Source organism: Didymosphaeria variabile, assembly GCF_027946475.1.
Source record: "Didymosphaeria variabile strain IMI 356815 chromosome Unknown scaffold_10, whole genome shotgun sequence".
NCBI lineage: Eukaryota > Fungi > Ascomycota > Dothideomycetes > Pleosporales > Didymosphaeriaceae > Didymosphaeria > Didymosphaeria variabile.
In genome coordinates this window covers 1,796,780-1,814,159 of record NW_026611629.1, presented here as the reverse complement: position 1 = coordinate 1,814,159, position 17,380 = coordinate 1,796,780, and the positions used below count along the sequence as shown (strand labels likewise).

The 17,380-nt window shown below is 50.8% G+C and overlaps 5 protein-coding genes across 5 annotated transcripts; 3 read left to right on the top strand and 2 right to left on the bottom strand.

The window, feature by feature from the left end:
• Positions 1-1,055: 1,055 nt before the first annotated feature.
• Positions 1,056-1,627, top strand: N0V89_012630 (uncharacterized protein; the record flags this gene model as incomplete). The annotated part of the gene is made up of 2 exons (XM_056221350.1): positions 1,056-1,113; positions 1,200-1,627. The coding sequence occupies 2 exons, from the start codon at positions 1,056-1,058 to the stop codon at positions 1,625-1,627; spliced, it is 486 nt and encodes a 161-aa protein (XP_056065337.1).
• A 1,745-nt stretch (positions 1,628-3,372) lies between these two features.
• N0V89_012629 (uncharacterized protein) lies at positions 3,373-4,102 on the top strand (the record flags this gene model as incomplete). Its single annotated transcript, XM_056221349.1, has 2 exons — positions 3,373-3,378; positions 3,506-4,102. 2 exons carry the CDS (start codon positions 3,373-3,375, stop codon positions 4,100-4,102), a joined length of 603 nt encoding a protein of 200 aa, XP_056065336.1.
• Positions 4,103-6,984: 2,882 nt separating this feature from the next.
• Positions 6,985-7,616, bottom strand: N0V89_012628 (uncharacterized protein; the record flags this gene model as incomplete). Its single annotated transcript, XM_056221348.1, has 2 exons — positions 6,985-7,578; positions 7,608-7,616. 2 exons carry the CDS (start codon positions 7,614-7,616, stop codon positions 6,985-6,987), a joined length of 603 nt encoding a protein of 200 aa, XP_056065335.1.
• A 70-nt stretch (positions 7,617-7,686) lies between these two features.
• N0V89_012627 (uncharacterized protein) lies at positions 7,687-8,605 on the bottom strand (the record flags this gene model as incomplete). The annotated part of the gene is made up of 2 exons (XM_056221347.1): positions 7,687-8,555; positions 8,602-8,605. The coding sequence occupies 2 exons, from the start codon at positions 8,603-8,605 to the stop codon at positions 7,687-7,689; spliced, it is 873 nt and encodes a 290-aa protein (XP_056065334.1).
• A 6,309-nt stretch (positions 8,606-14,914) lies between these two features.
• On the top strand, positions 14,915-15,868 carry N0V89_012626 (uncharacterized protein; the record flags this gene model as incomplete). The annotated part of the gene is made up of 1 exon (XM_056221346.1): positions 14,915-15,868. One exon carries the CDS (start codon positions 14,915-14,917, stop codon positions 15,866-15,868), a length of 954 nt encoding a protein of 317 aa, XP_056065333.1.
• Between the last annotated feature and the right edge of the window lie 1,512 nt (positions 15,869-17,380).

Sequence of the window (17,380 nt, the reverse complement as noted above, 5' to 3'; positions counted from 1 at the left end):
AGGGAGCTTTGTTATGATCAAGATCGAAACTGGAGTCCATATTGGATCTTGACAGGTGGTCACGATTTCTGGAATGGATGTTGGCGTTGTCGGTATACCCATCTCCTTGATGTCTCTATTACCATTCCATTGTTAGTGTCAATGGAAGTTGAGCAGCGAAGGCTGCGGTTGAGCTTCCGCTTCTAGACGTTTCAATTACCGCCATCATTGATGACCACTCTCGTTCCGCATCTCCGGGTATGAGGTCAATACAATCGATTCGCTATCTGAGCGTGATAAGAGCAGCGATAAGAGGTCGATCATTGTTGTCGATGTTGAAGATAAACGAATGGTTGGTACAGAGATACGCTTTGAGGTTAGCGTCTTGGCGCTGCAAGTGTGAGCGATTGCATCACTTGCTTACGTCTGAGGATGTTTGCTTTTTGCTGCGTGGTCAGTTCATTGTGTAGAGCTGCATCGCAGGCCACATTACCTTCTTCGAATCTCATCACAACGCACCATAAAGGTCCGCGACATGGAACTTCCAGCGAGATAGCACAACATTCCCACCGAGTATCCATACAAACGGCGCCTACCAAGCACGCGCATTCGCCGAGGCGCACTCTCACCCCGCCATGCCAAACTGTTAGCTAATGGAATCCCGCACCACCTGGAGAGCAACAGGGCAACGGTCAATTAATTTCGTCACGCACATGGCTCGCCTAGAGCAAAAGAAGTCGGTGCCCAGAGATGCCAGGCACAGCTAGAGGGCGCTGGCGCCGTCACACCGGCGCGCAGGGTCTGAAAAGGCTCTGTTACCGTGGCGCGGGACCACGATGACGCCTTGTTTGCCTGGGCTGCGCGCGGTGAGATAGATTGACCACGCTTTTGTTTGCCCTGTCTTGTTTGCTGGTCGCGTCATCTACCGCCGGGCTTTGTCTGTTGTTACACCTGCCGCTTGCGACTTGGACTTGCTCTCACCTCACACCGCATTTTGACTCTACGACCGACCGCGACCCGCGCTACCTCAAGCTTTGCGACAACCACTTCAGCGCATACACACACACGCAGACGACATGGCAGACCAGCGCGCAACTCCCGATCGCGTCGCCTCCTACGGCCGCGGCGGTGCAGGTCCGTCTTCCCCATTCTCGCCCTCTCCCACCTCTCGCCCTCCGCACACCTACGCATTGCGCGCCCGCTAACAGCTCCTCCTTAAGGCAACATTGGCAAAGAAGACCCTGCCGCACACATCACCACCAAAGACCTCGTCACGCCGACCCTCAAGTCTGACCATTACACCACCGGCCGCGGCGGCTCCGGCAACATGGCCAAGAACGACCCAAACCACCCGGAGCTCGCGCGCGCCGCCCAAGACGTCGAGGCGCCGACGCATCGTGAACCCGAGGGACCTCATCATTATGGGCGCGGGGGTGCGGCGAACATTGCGATAACCGAGGACGAGAAGAAGGCAAGAGCGAGTGGTGAGGTGAAGAGGGCGGCTGCTGAGGCCAAGGAGAAGAAGTCCGGCGAGCAGAAGCCTGCCGAGAGGAAGAGTCAGGATGTGAAGCGGGAGGACGGCAAGGCGGACAAGGGCATTGTAGACAAAGGCAAAGAGTTCCTGCACAAGCTAGGTGGCAAGAAGTAGCTTGCAGACGTGGGCGTCTTTTTGGTTTGTTTGCGTGCGTGGTCTTTGGAGAGGTCCACGATATGATATCCCCCGGGCACGGTCTTGCGGCTTGACAGACTTGGATTGGAGTTTGATGGGTTGCGAGGAATGCGAATCTGCCCTTTTAGATTTCCCACTTAGAGGTCCTGCGTGTGGTGGCATTATTGCCACGGTGCGCTCTGAGTTATCGACAGCAATCTGCTATAGAACGAATGGTTTTCTTTTCCATGCGCCATACCGAGGAAGCCTCACTTTGCATACACAGGGTCAAATCGAACCAATTACGACTTTTTACGCAGCTCTAGCAGCCCTGCCCCACAGTCTGGGTATTGGTAGCCCCTCCTATGGCATGCATGGATGGCGCTATCTATGGCACTTCGACCCCTTGTTATGCGCCCGTTCGTTGTCCCTTCTTACTACAGCCATTCTATCTTGCCCCGGACGAGTCAGCTTGCCATCTGAGTTGCACATGTGTGATTGAGAAATGAATCACCCCATGAAGTGTAGCATCCTCTCACAACTGTCAGTCGGCAACCGGCAAGTTCGTGTCCCTGCTGTTACTCGCTCATTCGCTCAGCGAAAGTTGTAAACGGTGAAGGCGGGGTAATGGGTAAATGTTGATCTACAGCAACTTGGCTAACACGCTCCACCAAGACACGAGTCCAGCAGTGCGTGATACACGAAGCGGCCAATCTCGGCGCTCGCCAGACATTGTAGATTTGTCCTCAGGTGCGAGTCAGGAGTTACTTGCAGCGCTGATCAGGTATCACACCGATGCGCGCTCCTCCGCGCTTACTACACGTGTTCACTGCTACACTTCAACGGCAGTACGCGCCAGGAGGATTCGCATCCCTACAGCCTTACACATTGGCCCCGGCTGTTATCGTTTTCCAGAGATCCATTAACTTGCTCAACAAATCACGCTCTCGCTCCACTCCCTCGTAACATTAAACCGAGGACTGATATCGGCGTGCTGCGTTAGTCGACCACATGGCCTACCGAACGCTCGGTATCCCGAGTGCATCTGCCGACCAACGCCTTCGGAAACTACACCCCCTTCTCCACGGAGGAATCAAACAATGGCCTAGCGACCAGCTGATTACGGCGCCCTGCGGCGAACTTGCGGTCTTATCCGTTGCGAACAATTATCTTATAGGGTGGAGGAAGGCCTCGCGTGCGCCTATTGCCGCATCCGTTTTGACGTGCATGGAAGTTGGGCATGGCATCACATGTGTTTATCCCCGATTGGCGGTACGAGGTAGCTGCTGGGCTTGCTTTTAGACTTCCCGTCGCGCAGTCGCGCATTTCCGGTGACATAAGGCTGAGTGGTGGAACTGCCGCGGTCCATTCACCATCCCATGCTTAAAGTGAAGGGTGCCCACGCTGGACAAGGGGAGGCTTGCTAAAATACACATTTCACCATGTCGACCACTGAAACACAGTCCGAGACGTACGTTCACTACCACGATGGCGGGGTCTTTGGGAAGCGGCGCGTTCTGACTGGCAAGGCGGCGAAGAGTACGTTCAATGAGGTGCCAAAGATTGATATGCGCCGCATATACTCGGACAGCTTTGAGGATCGTAAGGAGCTAGCGAAAGAGGTCGGTGCCGCATGTCGGGATGTGGGTTTCTTCTATGCAGTCAACCACGGGGTGGACGAGCAGATACTAGACGACACCTTCACAGCCGTGAAGCGGTTCTTCGATCTCCCCACAGAAGTCAAGATGGAGGTCCACAACCAAAAGACAGAGAAGTTCAGGGGCTACGAAGCCTTCCTAGAAGGCAAACTCGATCCCAGCACCCGAGGCGGTACGTCTCTCCCCCTTCACCCCTCTCATCAATTCTAACCCCACCCAGACCTCAAAGAAGGCTTCCTCATGGGCGAAGACGCCACCGACCCAGAACAAAACCTCCCCCTCTCCCCTTCATGTCGCACCCCGCAACCAATGGCCCTCCCACCCCACCGCAACCTTCTTCCGCCCCGCCCTCTACACCTACTACACCGCCATGCTCACCTTCTCCCGCCGCCTCCTCCGCATCTTCGCCCTCGCTTTGGATCTTCCAGAAGACCACTTCGACAGCATCACGAAACACCCCATGACCAACGTCCGCGCAGTGCACTACCCACCCCAAGCCTCCGACTCCGACGTCGGCATCGGCGCCCACACTGACTTCTGCTGGTTCACGCTCGTGACCCAAAGCCACACCGCGTACCCCGCGCTGGAAGTCCTCAACGCAAACGGCATATGGGTCCCCGTGCACCACCAGCCTCACTCGTTTGTGGTGAACATCGCGGACTTCCTCAAATTAGTGACTGGGGGAGCGTGGATGAGTACTGTGCACCGGGTGCGGAATATCGGGGGGGAGGAGCGGTATAGTATGCCGTTCTTTTTCAGTCCGGATGAGGATGCGAGGGTTAGTGTGTTGGAGGGGTTTAGGAGGAGGGGAGTATGAGGAGTTTGGGGTGGGGAGTATTTTCAGAGGAGGTTGGTTGTGGATCGGAGGACGCATTTGGAGGAGGGTGAGAAGAAGGTGGGGTATTGATGGGTAGGAAGGGGAGGGAGGGAAGAGGATGGGTTGGATATACCACTGTGATGGGGTCTGAAGCTACAATCTAGACATTCAGGGTATCAGACTGGCTTTCTACAGCAGAGGAACACTTACTGGGAGATTGCGCGTCAAGCGGTCTTACCAGCGCTAGAAGTAACACATCGAGTAGGTGTCCTTCGAGCACAAAGCGAGTGTACACCTCTGGCTTTGGTCTCCTCATCCACGCTAAAGATTGCAGTGACGTTTCTGAGGTTGGACACCTATGCACGATGGTGATCGAAGGTAGATTTGCATGTTGATTGGCTAGTCAGCAACTCGCGGTCCTCGCCCGCGCTAGAGAATGCAGTGCACATGATCCGTCCGTGGCGTGTTGGTGAAGTGATCCACCGGCGATGCAACCGAAGAGTAAAAGTATGTACGCTCATACGATCATACACGATGCTGCGTCATGTAGATGATTACATGTTACATATGTACTCGGCGCAAGTCAAGCTGCCTGTCTATGGCGTCTTCCGGCGATCACTCTACATTTTTCATCTTAGCTTGCCCCCAAGCAAGTAGGAAGCGGTACGGAAAACCGAAGTAACGTTATAGTGCACTTCGGAAGCTTTCACACTTCCCGTGATGTTGTAGCAGTCAATCACAAGACCACCATCATTCCCAATTGCTTACTCTTATGTAAGCAATGTTTGATTGGTGCCTCTTAGGCAGGAATACCACCTCGCCTGCGCTAAAATTGCAGTGAAGATTCACCAGTCTTTGACCGAGTGCCTGGAAAGCAGCCAGCCTTGCGAATCCTTCTCTGATGATGTGGATTAGCTAAGCGCCTTTGCGCCAATGATGTCGCTACAGATGCTGAGCAAAGTGAGAGACTCCTTGTTCGAGTCGATCGTCGCTACGGCACTCCTCGTGCGGGCTAAGATTGCAGTGCAAAAATCCGTCGAGGCCCGAGCTATGTCGTGCCGCATGGCTCGAGTGGTTAACCGACCAATCTGACTTCTCCGCTCGTATAAGCGACCTACTGAGTGAGGCGAAATCCCGTATACGAAGCGATCTGCTCCAATCACGTCGACAAAGGCCCTTGTGAAACCGGTCATCTTGCCCTTCGGCTTTGGAGCTGCGACCGGGAGGGTCGTAGGCAGTGTTATGCATTTTGTTAGGGTAATGATCCAGTGGATAAACCGGTCAGGGAGCTTTGCAATGTACTCACCGATCAGATACCTGCCGCACCAATTACACTTTGACTGTACCCACTGGTGATGTCTGATTGGTGTTTAGCAGGGCACGAAGACCGCTTTGTGTGGGCTAAGAAAGCAGTGAAAATTGGAAATGGGGGCATGCAGTCGAAACGTGTCGCCCTGGTTGTGCTCCCCATATGCAACACGTCTAGGAGCTTGCGATGGTGCGCCTCTCCCATTTGCTAAGCCTCTGTGGACGATCTATGAAGCTCTGCCATTGGAAACTAGGATATATTGAAGCCAAACATCAATTTTTTCGAGCAAGATCACATTCCATGCCTGAGTAGGCTGAAGTTGATAAGATCTATTGAGGTGAGCAGATGCGCCGAAATGGTCGAGCGATCATGTTTCAACGCGATGACTTTAGTAACAAAGTTTCTGCACGGGTTGAGAACGTTCTATAAAACAGTCGGCGAAAATTGCTTGCTCGTCACATATGGTGCTCTTCAAGTTCGTGAAGTCACGACATCCACCAGCCTTCTGCCCCGTGCCACCTTGCACGGGCCACAGCCACACCAAAGGAATCATGGCGAAGTCGAATGTCTATTGCCTTGATTGCGAGATAGTAGGGCTCAAAAACAATCGTCATAATGAAATCCACCCATTCCGGTTCAATGAACCATACACTCCAGAGTCGGTCAATCAAAGAGTGCACTTTGCTTGACATGAAAGGCACAAATGTACATACTCTATAATACGTGCTATCCTCGGGAGAGGGGCAAGTCGTGTATCTAGGTTGGTATTATGCTGTTCGAATGATTACATGCGCTGCAAGGCTGGTGACTTCGCAAGCAAGCAATGAGAGCACCACCTTTTGGAATCCAGCCCTACCGATGGCTCCACAGTGTCAGTGATTGCGATAGCATTGAAAGATGCTGTGCTGTGTGTGTGTGGCGAATGTGCCCGAGTTACCCCAAGAGGAAGACGGGAAGAGGTGACGAAGAAAGAGGCGATACCTTGTCGGTGAAAAAAGACTGATGGTTGATAATGGCTAATTGTTCAAGTGTAAAGGAAAAGACCCAACCAATGTCGTTCCTCTGGAAGCTATTGTTTCATGATCAACATGCAATGATAAAATGTATTCGCTCGACACATTCGTTTCACTTTGATTCTGTTCGTGTCACAGCGCCCTGCTCACTTCCCTGGATCAGACAGGCATCCTCTCCTATCTGCCTAGGAATCCTAGCATAGGGGCAAATAAGAGCTTAGTGAAATGCTTGATATGAACGTTGCACATTGTTATTCAAAATTCATATTTCGATACATATGAAAAGTCGTTTACAAGGAAAGGTCACCCTCGCCGACCATGAAGCTGGTCGAGATACAAGATAACATCTCCTTAAGAATCAGTAATCATCTCTTCTATACGCCCGAGTCATCAACTACAATGCCTCTCTCGTCGGCAAACGCATTCCAAGTATCACAAGTTCCCTGGATGCTAGAAGAGTCCAGAATGGACGGTATCTCACTGATACGTTCGGCAAATTGGAAAGCAAGACCGTTCCTTGTCATCGTTAGTACAACATAGAAGTAAATATGATGTTGTACTTACACCGTGTGCCATCCAATATGGCAGTGCACAAGCCAAGCCCCTGGGTTGTCGGTGACCCAAGCGAGTACAAGATGACCACCGGCTGGAAGCATAGCAACGTCACGGCGAGGAGGATTGCTCAGTTTAAGTGCGGTATCCGTGCTATACAGTCCATCTCCCTGGGCTAGAATGAAGAAGTCATGGCCATGGACGTGGATAGGGTGAGCAACATTGAGGGTCGTCTCGATGATGATGTAGGCCCACTCGTTAGCCTCATCAAGCCGTATGAGGTTCTGTGACGTATCAAAGTCGGTATCGTTGTTGAGAATTTGCACAACAGTCGGGTCGCCCCACTGAACCTGGAGGGAAGAATCGTTGACCGTCCACTTGATGGTACCGTCCGCGCCAAAGGACAGACCAACGTCCTCTTTCTCCTCGTAAAGATGAGTCGCGGGCACATCAAGAGCAACATGCGGAACAAGAAGGTCCATGTCGAAATCAAGACAGTCATCCACAGGATCGTACTGGGTTGTATTCGGTGTACCGGTAGAGCCACTGTAGTGTACAATGCCTCTGATGTTGTCGGCCATATCATTAGTAGAGCATGCTGACTGCGGTATGAAGCGTAACCAAAAGTCACTTGCGACATCGCTCTGATCCGCAGTCACAATGACGTCGACTCGTTGTGCTGTTGCGTTCGTTGTAAGTATGAAATCTAGTCAGAACATGGAAAGGGTCTTCGACTCACCTATACCGATGCTAACGACGTCTGTGGTGAAGGGCACAATGGGGACAAGATCGACAGCAATAACAGTCAAAGTGTGGTTGTCAATACTGAACTTCCAGAAACTGTCGATCGCAACATTGATCAAGCGGAGACGGTAGGAAGTGCCAGGTTCGAAGTCCAACTCGAAGCGGGAGCCCGTCTGATTGTCGGCGCCATCATCGCCGAAAACGTTGGTACCATTGATTAGGCCATTCTCTGGTGTGGGTGGGCCCCCAGTAGCAGCCACCTGGGCCAAGGAGTACACCGTTTCGTGGAACCAGTCAGCGATAATGATTGGTCCAGCGTCCACGTCGTAGTTGGCGGTGGCGGGACCATTGATGACGATGCTGCCGAATATTCCATCCCAGGCTTGAAGTGAGAAGTGGGAGTGGTACCAAGAAGTTCCGTACTGAGTAGCGCGCATACGATAGGTGAACGTGTCTCCAGGCGCTTGAGCGCACTGTGTCACTGATACAACTCCATCATTGGGATTGGTGTAATTCTGTCGAAGTCCATGCCAGTGGATAGATGTTCCATTAATGTTGAGGTTGTTGATCACATGAATGACCAATTCGTCTCCCCAGTCGGCCTCGATGGTCGGTCCTGGGATGGTACCGTTCACTGTCATGCCTGTCCGCGTGAAACCATCAGGGGCAACCTCAGTCTCAGAGAGCTCTAGCCAGTACTCGCGAGTAACTCCGGTGTCGGGGACCTCGTCATACCAATTGGTGTCGATCGAGTAATCGCACCAAGTGCCGCGGTCGTTTGCTGTGTTACCAGCACAGGCAGCTCTCTTCTGGGGCGTGCCTTTGATGACTGCAGCTACAGCAGAGTTGGCCATCAAAATTGATGCCAGCGTGGGTAAGACCCATATCGAGCTCGGAATCATCTTGACGATGTAGGAATGTCTGAGAGAGGGACAAGAATGAGACTGAAGCGCTGAAGTAGAAGCGGAACGTCTGAAGAGCAACAAGTGGCCAGCGAAGAGGCCCGACCCGTCGATGATGAGTTATCGCTGTTCTCGGAGCGTGCTTTTAAGTCATTAAATGACAAGTCTGAGTTATGGCTCTGAAATCGTTCACACGATATGTCCGAGGCAATTCCCAGCGCGAAATCGCCCTTTCATTGACGCGTAACTGTGCGTTGGCCAAGATTAGAAGTTTATTGACCTAGACGCATCCTTCATGTGCTCTGAAGCACCTGGTGGTGTCCTCCTGACACGATGTTCGGTCGGTTGCATGTCGTCGCCGTAGCTGCCGTTCCACGTTTGGCAATTTTCAATGAATCCTAGAATCGTGAGAATGCGTGCTGACCACGGCCACTGACTGACCCGAAGTCCGCTGGCTAGGGGTCGAGGCTTTCGATAAGAACAATATCTTAGCGTGCATCTTGGGCGTCTATGATTGACATTTGAGCGGTCGGTGCAGGGATTTATGATGCGGTCGGTCAAATTCCGGACACACAATGTGATGTTGCATCGTGGATGGCTACTGGGATGGCTGACTATTGTTGCAAAAGGGTTGCATTCTCTTACATGGAGTCGCAGATAGATGTTAGTTTGCTACCTCAAAGTAAGATGAGCTAGCATGTTAGTGGTGAATGCGGAGGCGAGGCGAATGATACCGGTTTCTTGGTAACCGACACAAGTGATAATGCAGGGCGTAGCTGTAAACGTGGGACTTATTGTCCATCGCATTCATTCTTCCCTACAACGTACAGGACCGGCAGTGTGTAGCCCCGTGTGTCCGACCCTTTCCTCCTGACTTGCTGCATACTCCCGACTCCGTACAAACCTAACTATCGGCTCAGGCCAGGCAAGCTAACGCAATAGGATAGTCCTCCGCAATTTCAGTACCCTATAGCGCATATATCGGTACACCCTTTCACTAGGCGCTTTCGCAAGCCACCAACTGCTGGTGCATCAGGTGTGGCATGGCCTATTCTCTTCGTGTCTTTACATTTTCAACTACAAACTCGGATGTCATATCATCTCAATTAGGCACTAAAGGTCATTCGCTCAGTTAAGGTCTTAGCCAGACTTCGTTCTGCCGATGGTTTTCGACCAGGAGCATGCCTACAGACTCGTCAAAGTGGCCAACCCTGAACATCCTTGCCAGAATAATGTTCTGCAGCCACACACCTTTTAGATCATGTCCCAAGCGCTGAAAGGCAACATCATGCAGGCTAGGGCGGGTCAGGAACACAGCGATAAGGAAGGGTGTTGTCATAGCCGCGGCACGCACGGGGCGTCCTTAACGACAACCTGTGGGTCTCACCTTCAACGGTGCCTGAAAGCCTCCTCCTGAGTGGATTGTCCAATACTCGGGGGGACTACTCCCGTGACGGGCCGCATTCACACCGACGCGGTTGGTCCCGAGACTAAGGTACACTTGCGTAAGGTTCGGCCCCGTGGCTCACCGATCCAGGATACTGGGTTCGTAGCGTGGCCAAATTCCGATATTGTGTGCATAGAGCCAATCGCCTACGCTGCTAAACGCGGCATAACTCGGACTTGAGTCGCGGATATGAAGCCTTTCCGAGGGTTGCTACCCCAGAAGGTGGGGCACGGACGAGCAAATCGATTACAAACGACTTTCTCAGCGATTCGGTCCGCGCTGGAAATGGATTAGACACATCGGGTAGCCATAGGATCAGGTACGCGTGGACTGGAGCAGGGGACCGCAGAGATGCTGCATGTCCGCATGTCTTGCTTGGCGTCACGCCGGATTACGCGGCCCATGTCATGAGTGACCCGTTTCGAAACCCCATGAGCGCTTTGACCACCCACATCACTATCAGGGACTATTCGCGGAGCAAGCTATCGCGCGTACTGCCGACGTTGTGTAGCTTGACTGGAGAATGGTCAGAATCCAATATTGCCCTGCGCTCAACATATAAAGATAGGCATTCTCAAAGACTTCTCTCCCATATCCTCTCATATTCAAATTACTTGAGTTTGACTGCCAAGTACAACATCATGTTTCTTCGCAAAGCAATTTTCGTTGTTGCACTCCTGGCCACTACTTCTGTTGCAGCAGTGGCTGGAATCAGGAGCCGTCAAGCTGAGCCTTCGGAGAGCTTTAAGCTCTACGCCTACGGTGGTGAGGCAATTGGGGGCTACGAGATCTTCTATGCCGACGGTGCGGTAGTCCTAATCCTACGTATGTTTGACATCTTGTTGTCACTCTAACACAGACCATAGGACTTGCCTATGTTGGCGACAGCGCGGCATTGGCCGACGGTGCTGAGGTGACAGCGGTCAACTGTAAGGACATCTGATTCTGAAATTACCTTTCTAACAAGGCTGACCTTGCTGAGTGACGGCAACTTCTGATGGCATTTGGACTGCTATCGCCGCGAGCAATGTGACCTGGACATCCAAGTCTTTCTATGTCTCTAATTCCACTGGCGAGATTGGCTTCGCCGACAGTGCCAATTCCAGCTCCGAAATCACCACGTCAGGCTTCAGGTTCTATGGACACTTTGCTTTGCTTAGTGTCAGCGATCATTTTGAAGCTTCGTGGAATGCAAAAGAGACGGGGATCGAGAATGTTTGGAGCTTGGGCTGGGGTGTTGTTGACGAAGACAGCTCCCTAACAGCCGTCATGCTCAGGAACGCAGCTCCGATGACCAAACCAGTCGACTCTGCTACCTAGATATGTTTTTGTGCTAGTTCCAACGAAATGCAAAGGAAGTGTTGGAGGAGGAAGTTAATCCTAGGTCAGATGCAGGAGCCTTCGAAGCGATCTTCTGGTGCTACTTCCCGTAGATTGTTCTATCCTTCAACTTGGGTGGTATAAGCGGTGTTTAAAGTGCGACGTTACGTCTATGTCTAGTCTAAACATCTATGTATTGCGTCTTCGACTTTAGTTGGTACGATGTCTTCGTACAATCCGTGTAGAACGGTTGAATCCTTGTTGCTTAACTGGGACTACTCTCCGGTTTAAGGCGGGGCTGAGACTTGGCGTAAGATGTGAAAGCTTGCTGCACGCGGTCGACGTTCGATTGGGGTTTAGTGGTGGCAAGGCACCCTGCAGGCCGCGCAAAGCCGGCGGTACGGGAACCAGGCAGGGGTGACGAAGCTTGCGCGAGTGCCGATTGGCGGCAGCGACATCGGCCCTGGCTGGTTGCACGCGGTGGGCTTACCTGCGTCCCATTCCCTACTCCTCGCTTAAAGTGAATAACTACCGTACAGCATAGCGCTGCCTGTTAAAAAACGTCTACCGGCATATGAACGAGCGCGGAGCTTTTGCGTGAACTGGTCACTAGGACGTCTCTGAAACGCGGTGCAAGCACAAAGTTGATCAATCAAGGGTTGTCCATGTTTGTGGTAGGACTGCGTAATTGAATAACACCGAAATAAGTTCCGATGTCTTGATTTTCAAAGTTTCATTACCGATACCTCTTCCAATATTCTCATTCACACCTAGACACCTTTTTGGCTAGGTATACTGGTTTCGGTGGGTCTTGATGTCGTAGTTCCCGTGATTCCAACTTTCAAGAGGTCTTGTCGTCCTTCTGCGCACTTGGAAATCAGTATTTCATCCGGCTAATCTTCAATCCTCACCGACCCCACTCCTTGGCTCTCTCCAACGGAGCGATCCTTGTCTCATCAAGGCGTCTAGCACATCAATCAAGTGGTGATCTCTAGGTACGAGGACAAGGGGTGCCTCGGGTACGACTGGGGATGCGATCGGTGTAGCATGCATTTGATCAAGGTTTACGCCGGGGATGGGCATGCCGGCAAATGTTGGAGGCTACACTTTCCCGGATAGAACAAATCCATTCAAATGCCATACAATAACATGATGTCTGATCCATTTTTCTTCTCAGGGCAGTCAGTACAAGCCTTGAACCCATTTTCGGATTTGGTAATGTGATAGTGATTGTTCAGGCAGCATAAACTTCTGAAACCTGCTGGACCCACCAAAATATGTGATCGCCGTGTTCTCCAATAAAACCAAAAATATGGGCCCTCGGGGACCTGTGTATTGACATTGGAATCGTTATTCAATCGCCGTGCTAGCAAAGACTCGGATGATGTACACGATCGCATAGGAAGAATGAACCAATCCACCAGACGCGCTGATCATCTCCTGACACTTGTCTACAGCATATCGCTCCACCTGGAAGCTATACTGGAGGGAAAACTGACTGACCACGTGATAAAGTGCTGGAAGAGGCTCGTCATGGATCTGTCTCTCGAAGAGACGACCCTGAGCATCTGGGGCGACCGCAAACAAACTCAATAACAATCACTGCTATCATGAAGATATGACAGCGCAGCATTGTATACCTTTAGCCCTGGCCCGTCGTGCACCAAATGGATCCATGGAAGTGCTTCCAGCTGTTTAAGCAACTCGCTCCAATGCTGCACCCCACAAGTCTCGATAGTGGCCCGAATCCAAGGCATCAACCAAGCGTCATCATCAGACGTAAAGATGGCGAGAGAACCAACCACCAGTAGCCAGAGTATGATGTTTGGGGCCAGTCCGCTTGGCAATGTAAGCCGTATGAGAGCAGCGCGATAGGTACGATGCAGATGTGTGCGCGGCCCTTCGATACCTTGCCAGCTGAGAAAGATGTGCGACGAAAAGACGAGTAGGCCAAGACGGATGCCTTCGACGATGGAATCTTCCTGAAAGCTATTCATTCCAAGAAGTCGGTACATTACTAATACCATAGCATGAAGCAGTGTAGTCTCGGGCAATCGCCGACTTCTTTGAGCTGCTGTATTGAACTCTACGCAGAAAGCCTTTAGATATACCCAGACATGTCGTAGATCCTCATTGAGGTCCTGATCCGTCTCCCAGGGTAGCTTTGCTGTCGATCTCTTCGACGCCCTTATGTTCAGCATCATTGGGCCGTATGTGGCTACTACGTTCCTGGAAAATGAGGTCTCTGACCCCACATCTAGGGCTATCCCCACATCACACCTGGAGAGTCAGCAGCTGGACACTGATCACCAAACTGACAGCCAGTGTCACTTACTTCAGCAGCTCCATGACAAGTTTTGTGTTATGTTGAAAAGCGGAGAGACCGCCTCGGATGTCTACGATGGTGCGCAGGCCTTCCATATGTTTCTGCGCTGTTTCATAGTCGCCAACAAAATGAGCGTGTAGCGTCAAATACAAAACCGAAAGGATGGTAGCATCCGTCACACTGTGCTCGTTGAGCGTAGTCATTCTTTCGGTAAGAAGGCGCAGTGCTGCAGAGTAGTGAACTAAGGCTGACCTGGTTGATGCGGAAGATTTCCGAGAGGATGCATGGAAAGCATAGGCTTGAGATGCAAAGACTGCTGCATGCATGTAGGCCGCATCTAAAGTGAGGAAGTCGAGCCACGACGTATCGACTTTAGACTCTTTATGAAAGACAACATGTCTTTCAAGCGGGTACATAATTTTTTTGGTGACGAAGCAAACTAAAAAATCAATGAGTACAGCCAAGTATCCCTATTTGCATCCATACATACATCTCAGAAGGTCATGTATCAGTCGCGGCTCCGCAGCAGCAGCAAAACGGGCAAGTGACAACTCAGAACCAACTTTATTTGGAAGCGAAGGATAACGCATCTTCATCAAGAGCCGAGAATCCTCATCTGTATTGCTGATCGTATTTTCACCACATGGAGTGACTGGCTCGGCAGGCATGTTTCGGCGAGGCGCGCTGCGAGTCTTGCCCTTGTTCTTTCCAAGCATCACATGCTGCCTTATGGCCTTGCGTATGTTTGGTTCAGCCTCGCCACGTCCATCGGTGAAGATGAAAGTTATGCCCGCTGTTCCGGAATTAGAAGTCGCCGTATCGCGGTGTGAGATAACCCACTGGGTCCTGAAGCAGCCATCCCTGTTTTCGCAATGCGATACGACGATTTGACACAGTGTGCTCAGTGCATGACGGGAATACTATAGGGGTGCAGGACTGCTGCGAATGCGGAAGTAGAAAAGAGTAAAGTTGTCCTCCAGGCAATGCTTATGATGACGCATGTAAGGTGCGGTACCTGAGCGGACGCTACTGCAGCAGATTGATATCCCGATTTGGTATCGCTCAATAGTGACCACAACCAATCACACAGTGCAAATGAGACGCTAATGCAGCAGATTGGAATCCCGTTTTAGTTTAGGCATAATCGACAATCACACGCAATTCCCATGTAGATATACAATCCTAATCACATTCATCCCATGATGAAGTCTATTGTCCTTTACCAGACGAGCATACTCCATCGATCAATGGCATCCAAAGAGCTTGCCCCTTCGAAGACACCATTTTTTCCCAATCATTTCATCCGGAACCAATTTGGAACCAAGCCACAATTTCCTCCCGAAACTACCAATCTATCTGGTAGAGTTGCCATTGTCACGGGCTCAAACACCGGTCTTGGCCTCGAATGCGCCAGACAGTTGCTTTCCTACAAGCTCTCTCGGCTCATTCTAGCTGTTCGATCTGTGAAAAAGGGCGAAGATGCTGCTTCTGGACTTACAAGCCAGTACCCGAATGCCGTCATCGAAGTTTGGCAATTCGAAATGACCTCGTACGATTCTATTCGCGCGTTAGCAGCGCGTGTAGGAAAACTGTCACGGCTCGACATGGCAATCTTGAATGCTGGCGTAGGCTTCCACGACTTCAAGATTGTTCCCAGTACCGGCCACGAAGAAACCATTCAAGTCAACTACCTGTCCACTATGCTCCTTGCAGTCTTACTTCTTCCGAGCCTGAAGACAAAATCTCCTACTGGCCCAGGGAGGTTGACCATCAGCACAGCTATGCTTTCCATGACTGCCAAGTTTCCCAACAAACATGAGGACCCACTCCTTCCCTCGTTCGACGATAAGAGATACTTCGACGCCTCAGATATTTACGCAACATCGAAATTACTGGGACAAATGTTTGTTTGGAAACTCACCGACTTGGTGACTGCTGAAGAAGTGGTTGTGAACATGGTCGAGCCTGGATTTGTAAAGGGAACCGACCTTCACAAAGATAGACCATTTGGTACAAGAGCTCTTCTCGGTTTGTTCAAGGCTGCGGCGGCTAGAACTGTTCAAGTTGGTGCTTCGGCATATGTCGACGCTTGCGCAGTGAAAAGCAAGGAATCTCACGGATGTATCCTGACAAATTGGGAAATTGCGCCGTAAGTCATACCATATCACAGAAATATGCAATCATACTGATGATGACGTCTATTGTTTCAGGTACGTTCCTTTTCAGTACACTTCAGCAGGCAGGGATATCTCGGAGCGACTTTGGCTAGAGACAATGAACGAGTTGAGTTTCGCGGACGTTAAAGGTATTCTCGAGTCTTTGCGAAATCTTTAGCATTGTTCGGATGGGATGTTGAAAACTGTGCAATGAATGGAAAAAGATCTTTCTCGTACTAAGCCATACGGTTGTACAATGGTCTAGATGAGTTTCGTAGCTCAGATGTAAGCAGATCTCTCGACATCAAAAGAAACACGTCTAGATGTGTTATTCCATCTTCACAGGACAATTCGACTTTCGTAATCATAAAAAAAACTTCCCGAAGGGTAGGAACATTCCAATTACGGTTACGCAGGAAAACGTCCATCTCTTATATAACACAAGCACAGCAGAGCCACCTCACCTTAAGCCTAACTCACTACTCATAGTTGAACCACATCACTACCGCTTACCTAGGAAAAGATATCCAATCTTTAGTCCGAGGCGGTATCTAGTCCGTAATTACCGAGTCCACTTTAGCGCTAATCTTTAGGCGTCAAATACTGCATTGCATTCTCAAATGCCGACGTTGCGGCTGCGGCGACGACTTCAGCAACCTCTTTGACCCTCAAAATGTACTGCACTATCATTAAGTTTCTATTGGACCTATTAGAACAAAATTTTCTACGTCAATTGTACTTAACCACGTCAGAATGTCCAAATACGGATGATCGGAGATAGTTTTGGGACACTGGTTGCGATGCGGGTTTGGCGTTCTCGCTGCTTTCGGGACATGAGTCTGACACATGTTTCAAGACCTGAGAATCTCGCCTGAACATTGCCGAAACACATGGCCATGCTCGGACTTCATCGCCCCTATAGCAAAGTCCAAGTTTACCTGTAAGTCGCGCTCCGTCTGCCGCGTGTAGCTGCTTGCTCCTGTACCTTTCTGGTGCGTGCCTGCCTTTGTGTTGATGATCTCTCACAATCGTTACTGTTTTGGAAGCCGATTCTCATTCCTAACCTGCTTCTTCTATGATTGGTTCCAATAGTCTGTTCGTGACGTCTACGCTGATTCAGGTCGGATGTCTCTTCACCTGTTTACGGGCCACCTCGCTTGTATGTCTCTAACAGTATTGCTCTAGAGCTGGGGTTACCCGAAAACGGTAATAGAATACAACAACATTGCCGCAAATGGCGTCGTTGCTCATTTTGAGGCTTGAATAAAAGGTGGAACTAGATGCCGAGGACTGAAAGAAAGAATATTCACAAGAAAATCCAAACATGGATGTAAATACCCGTGGAGATAATCTCATTGTTTGTGCGTACAGTACGTTTGCTGTGGCTGCTGTATTCGTTGGTCTTCGCATTTACGTACGGTCAAAGCGCAGTCAAGCTTTGGGGGTTGACGATGCTTGCGTTGTCATGGCGCAGGTACGTTGATTTGGCGAGCGCTCTAAGAAATTCAC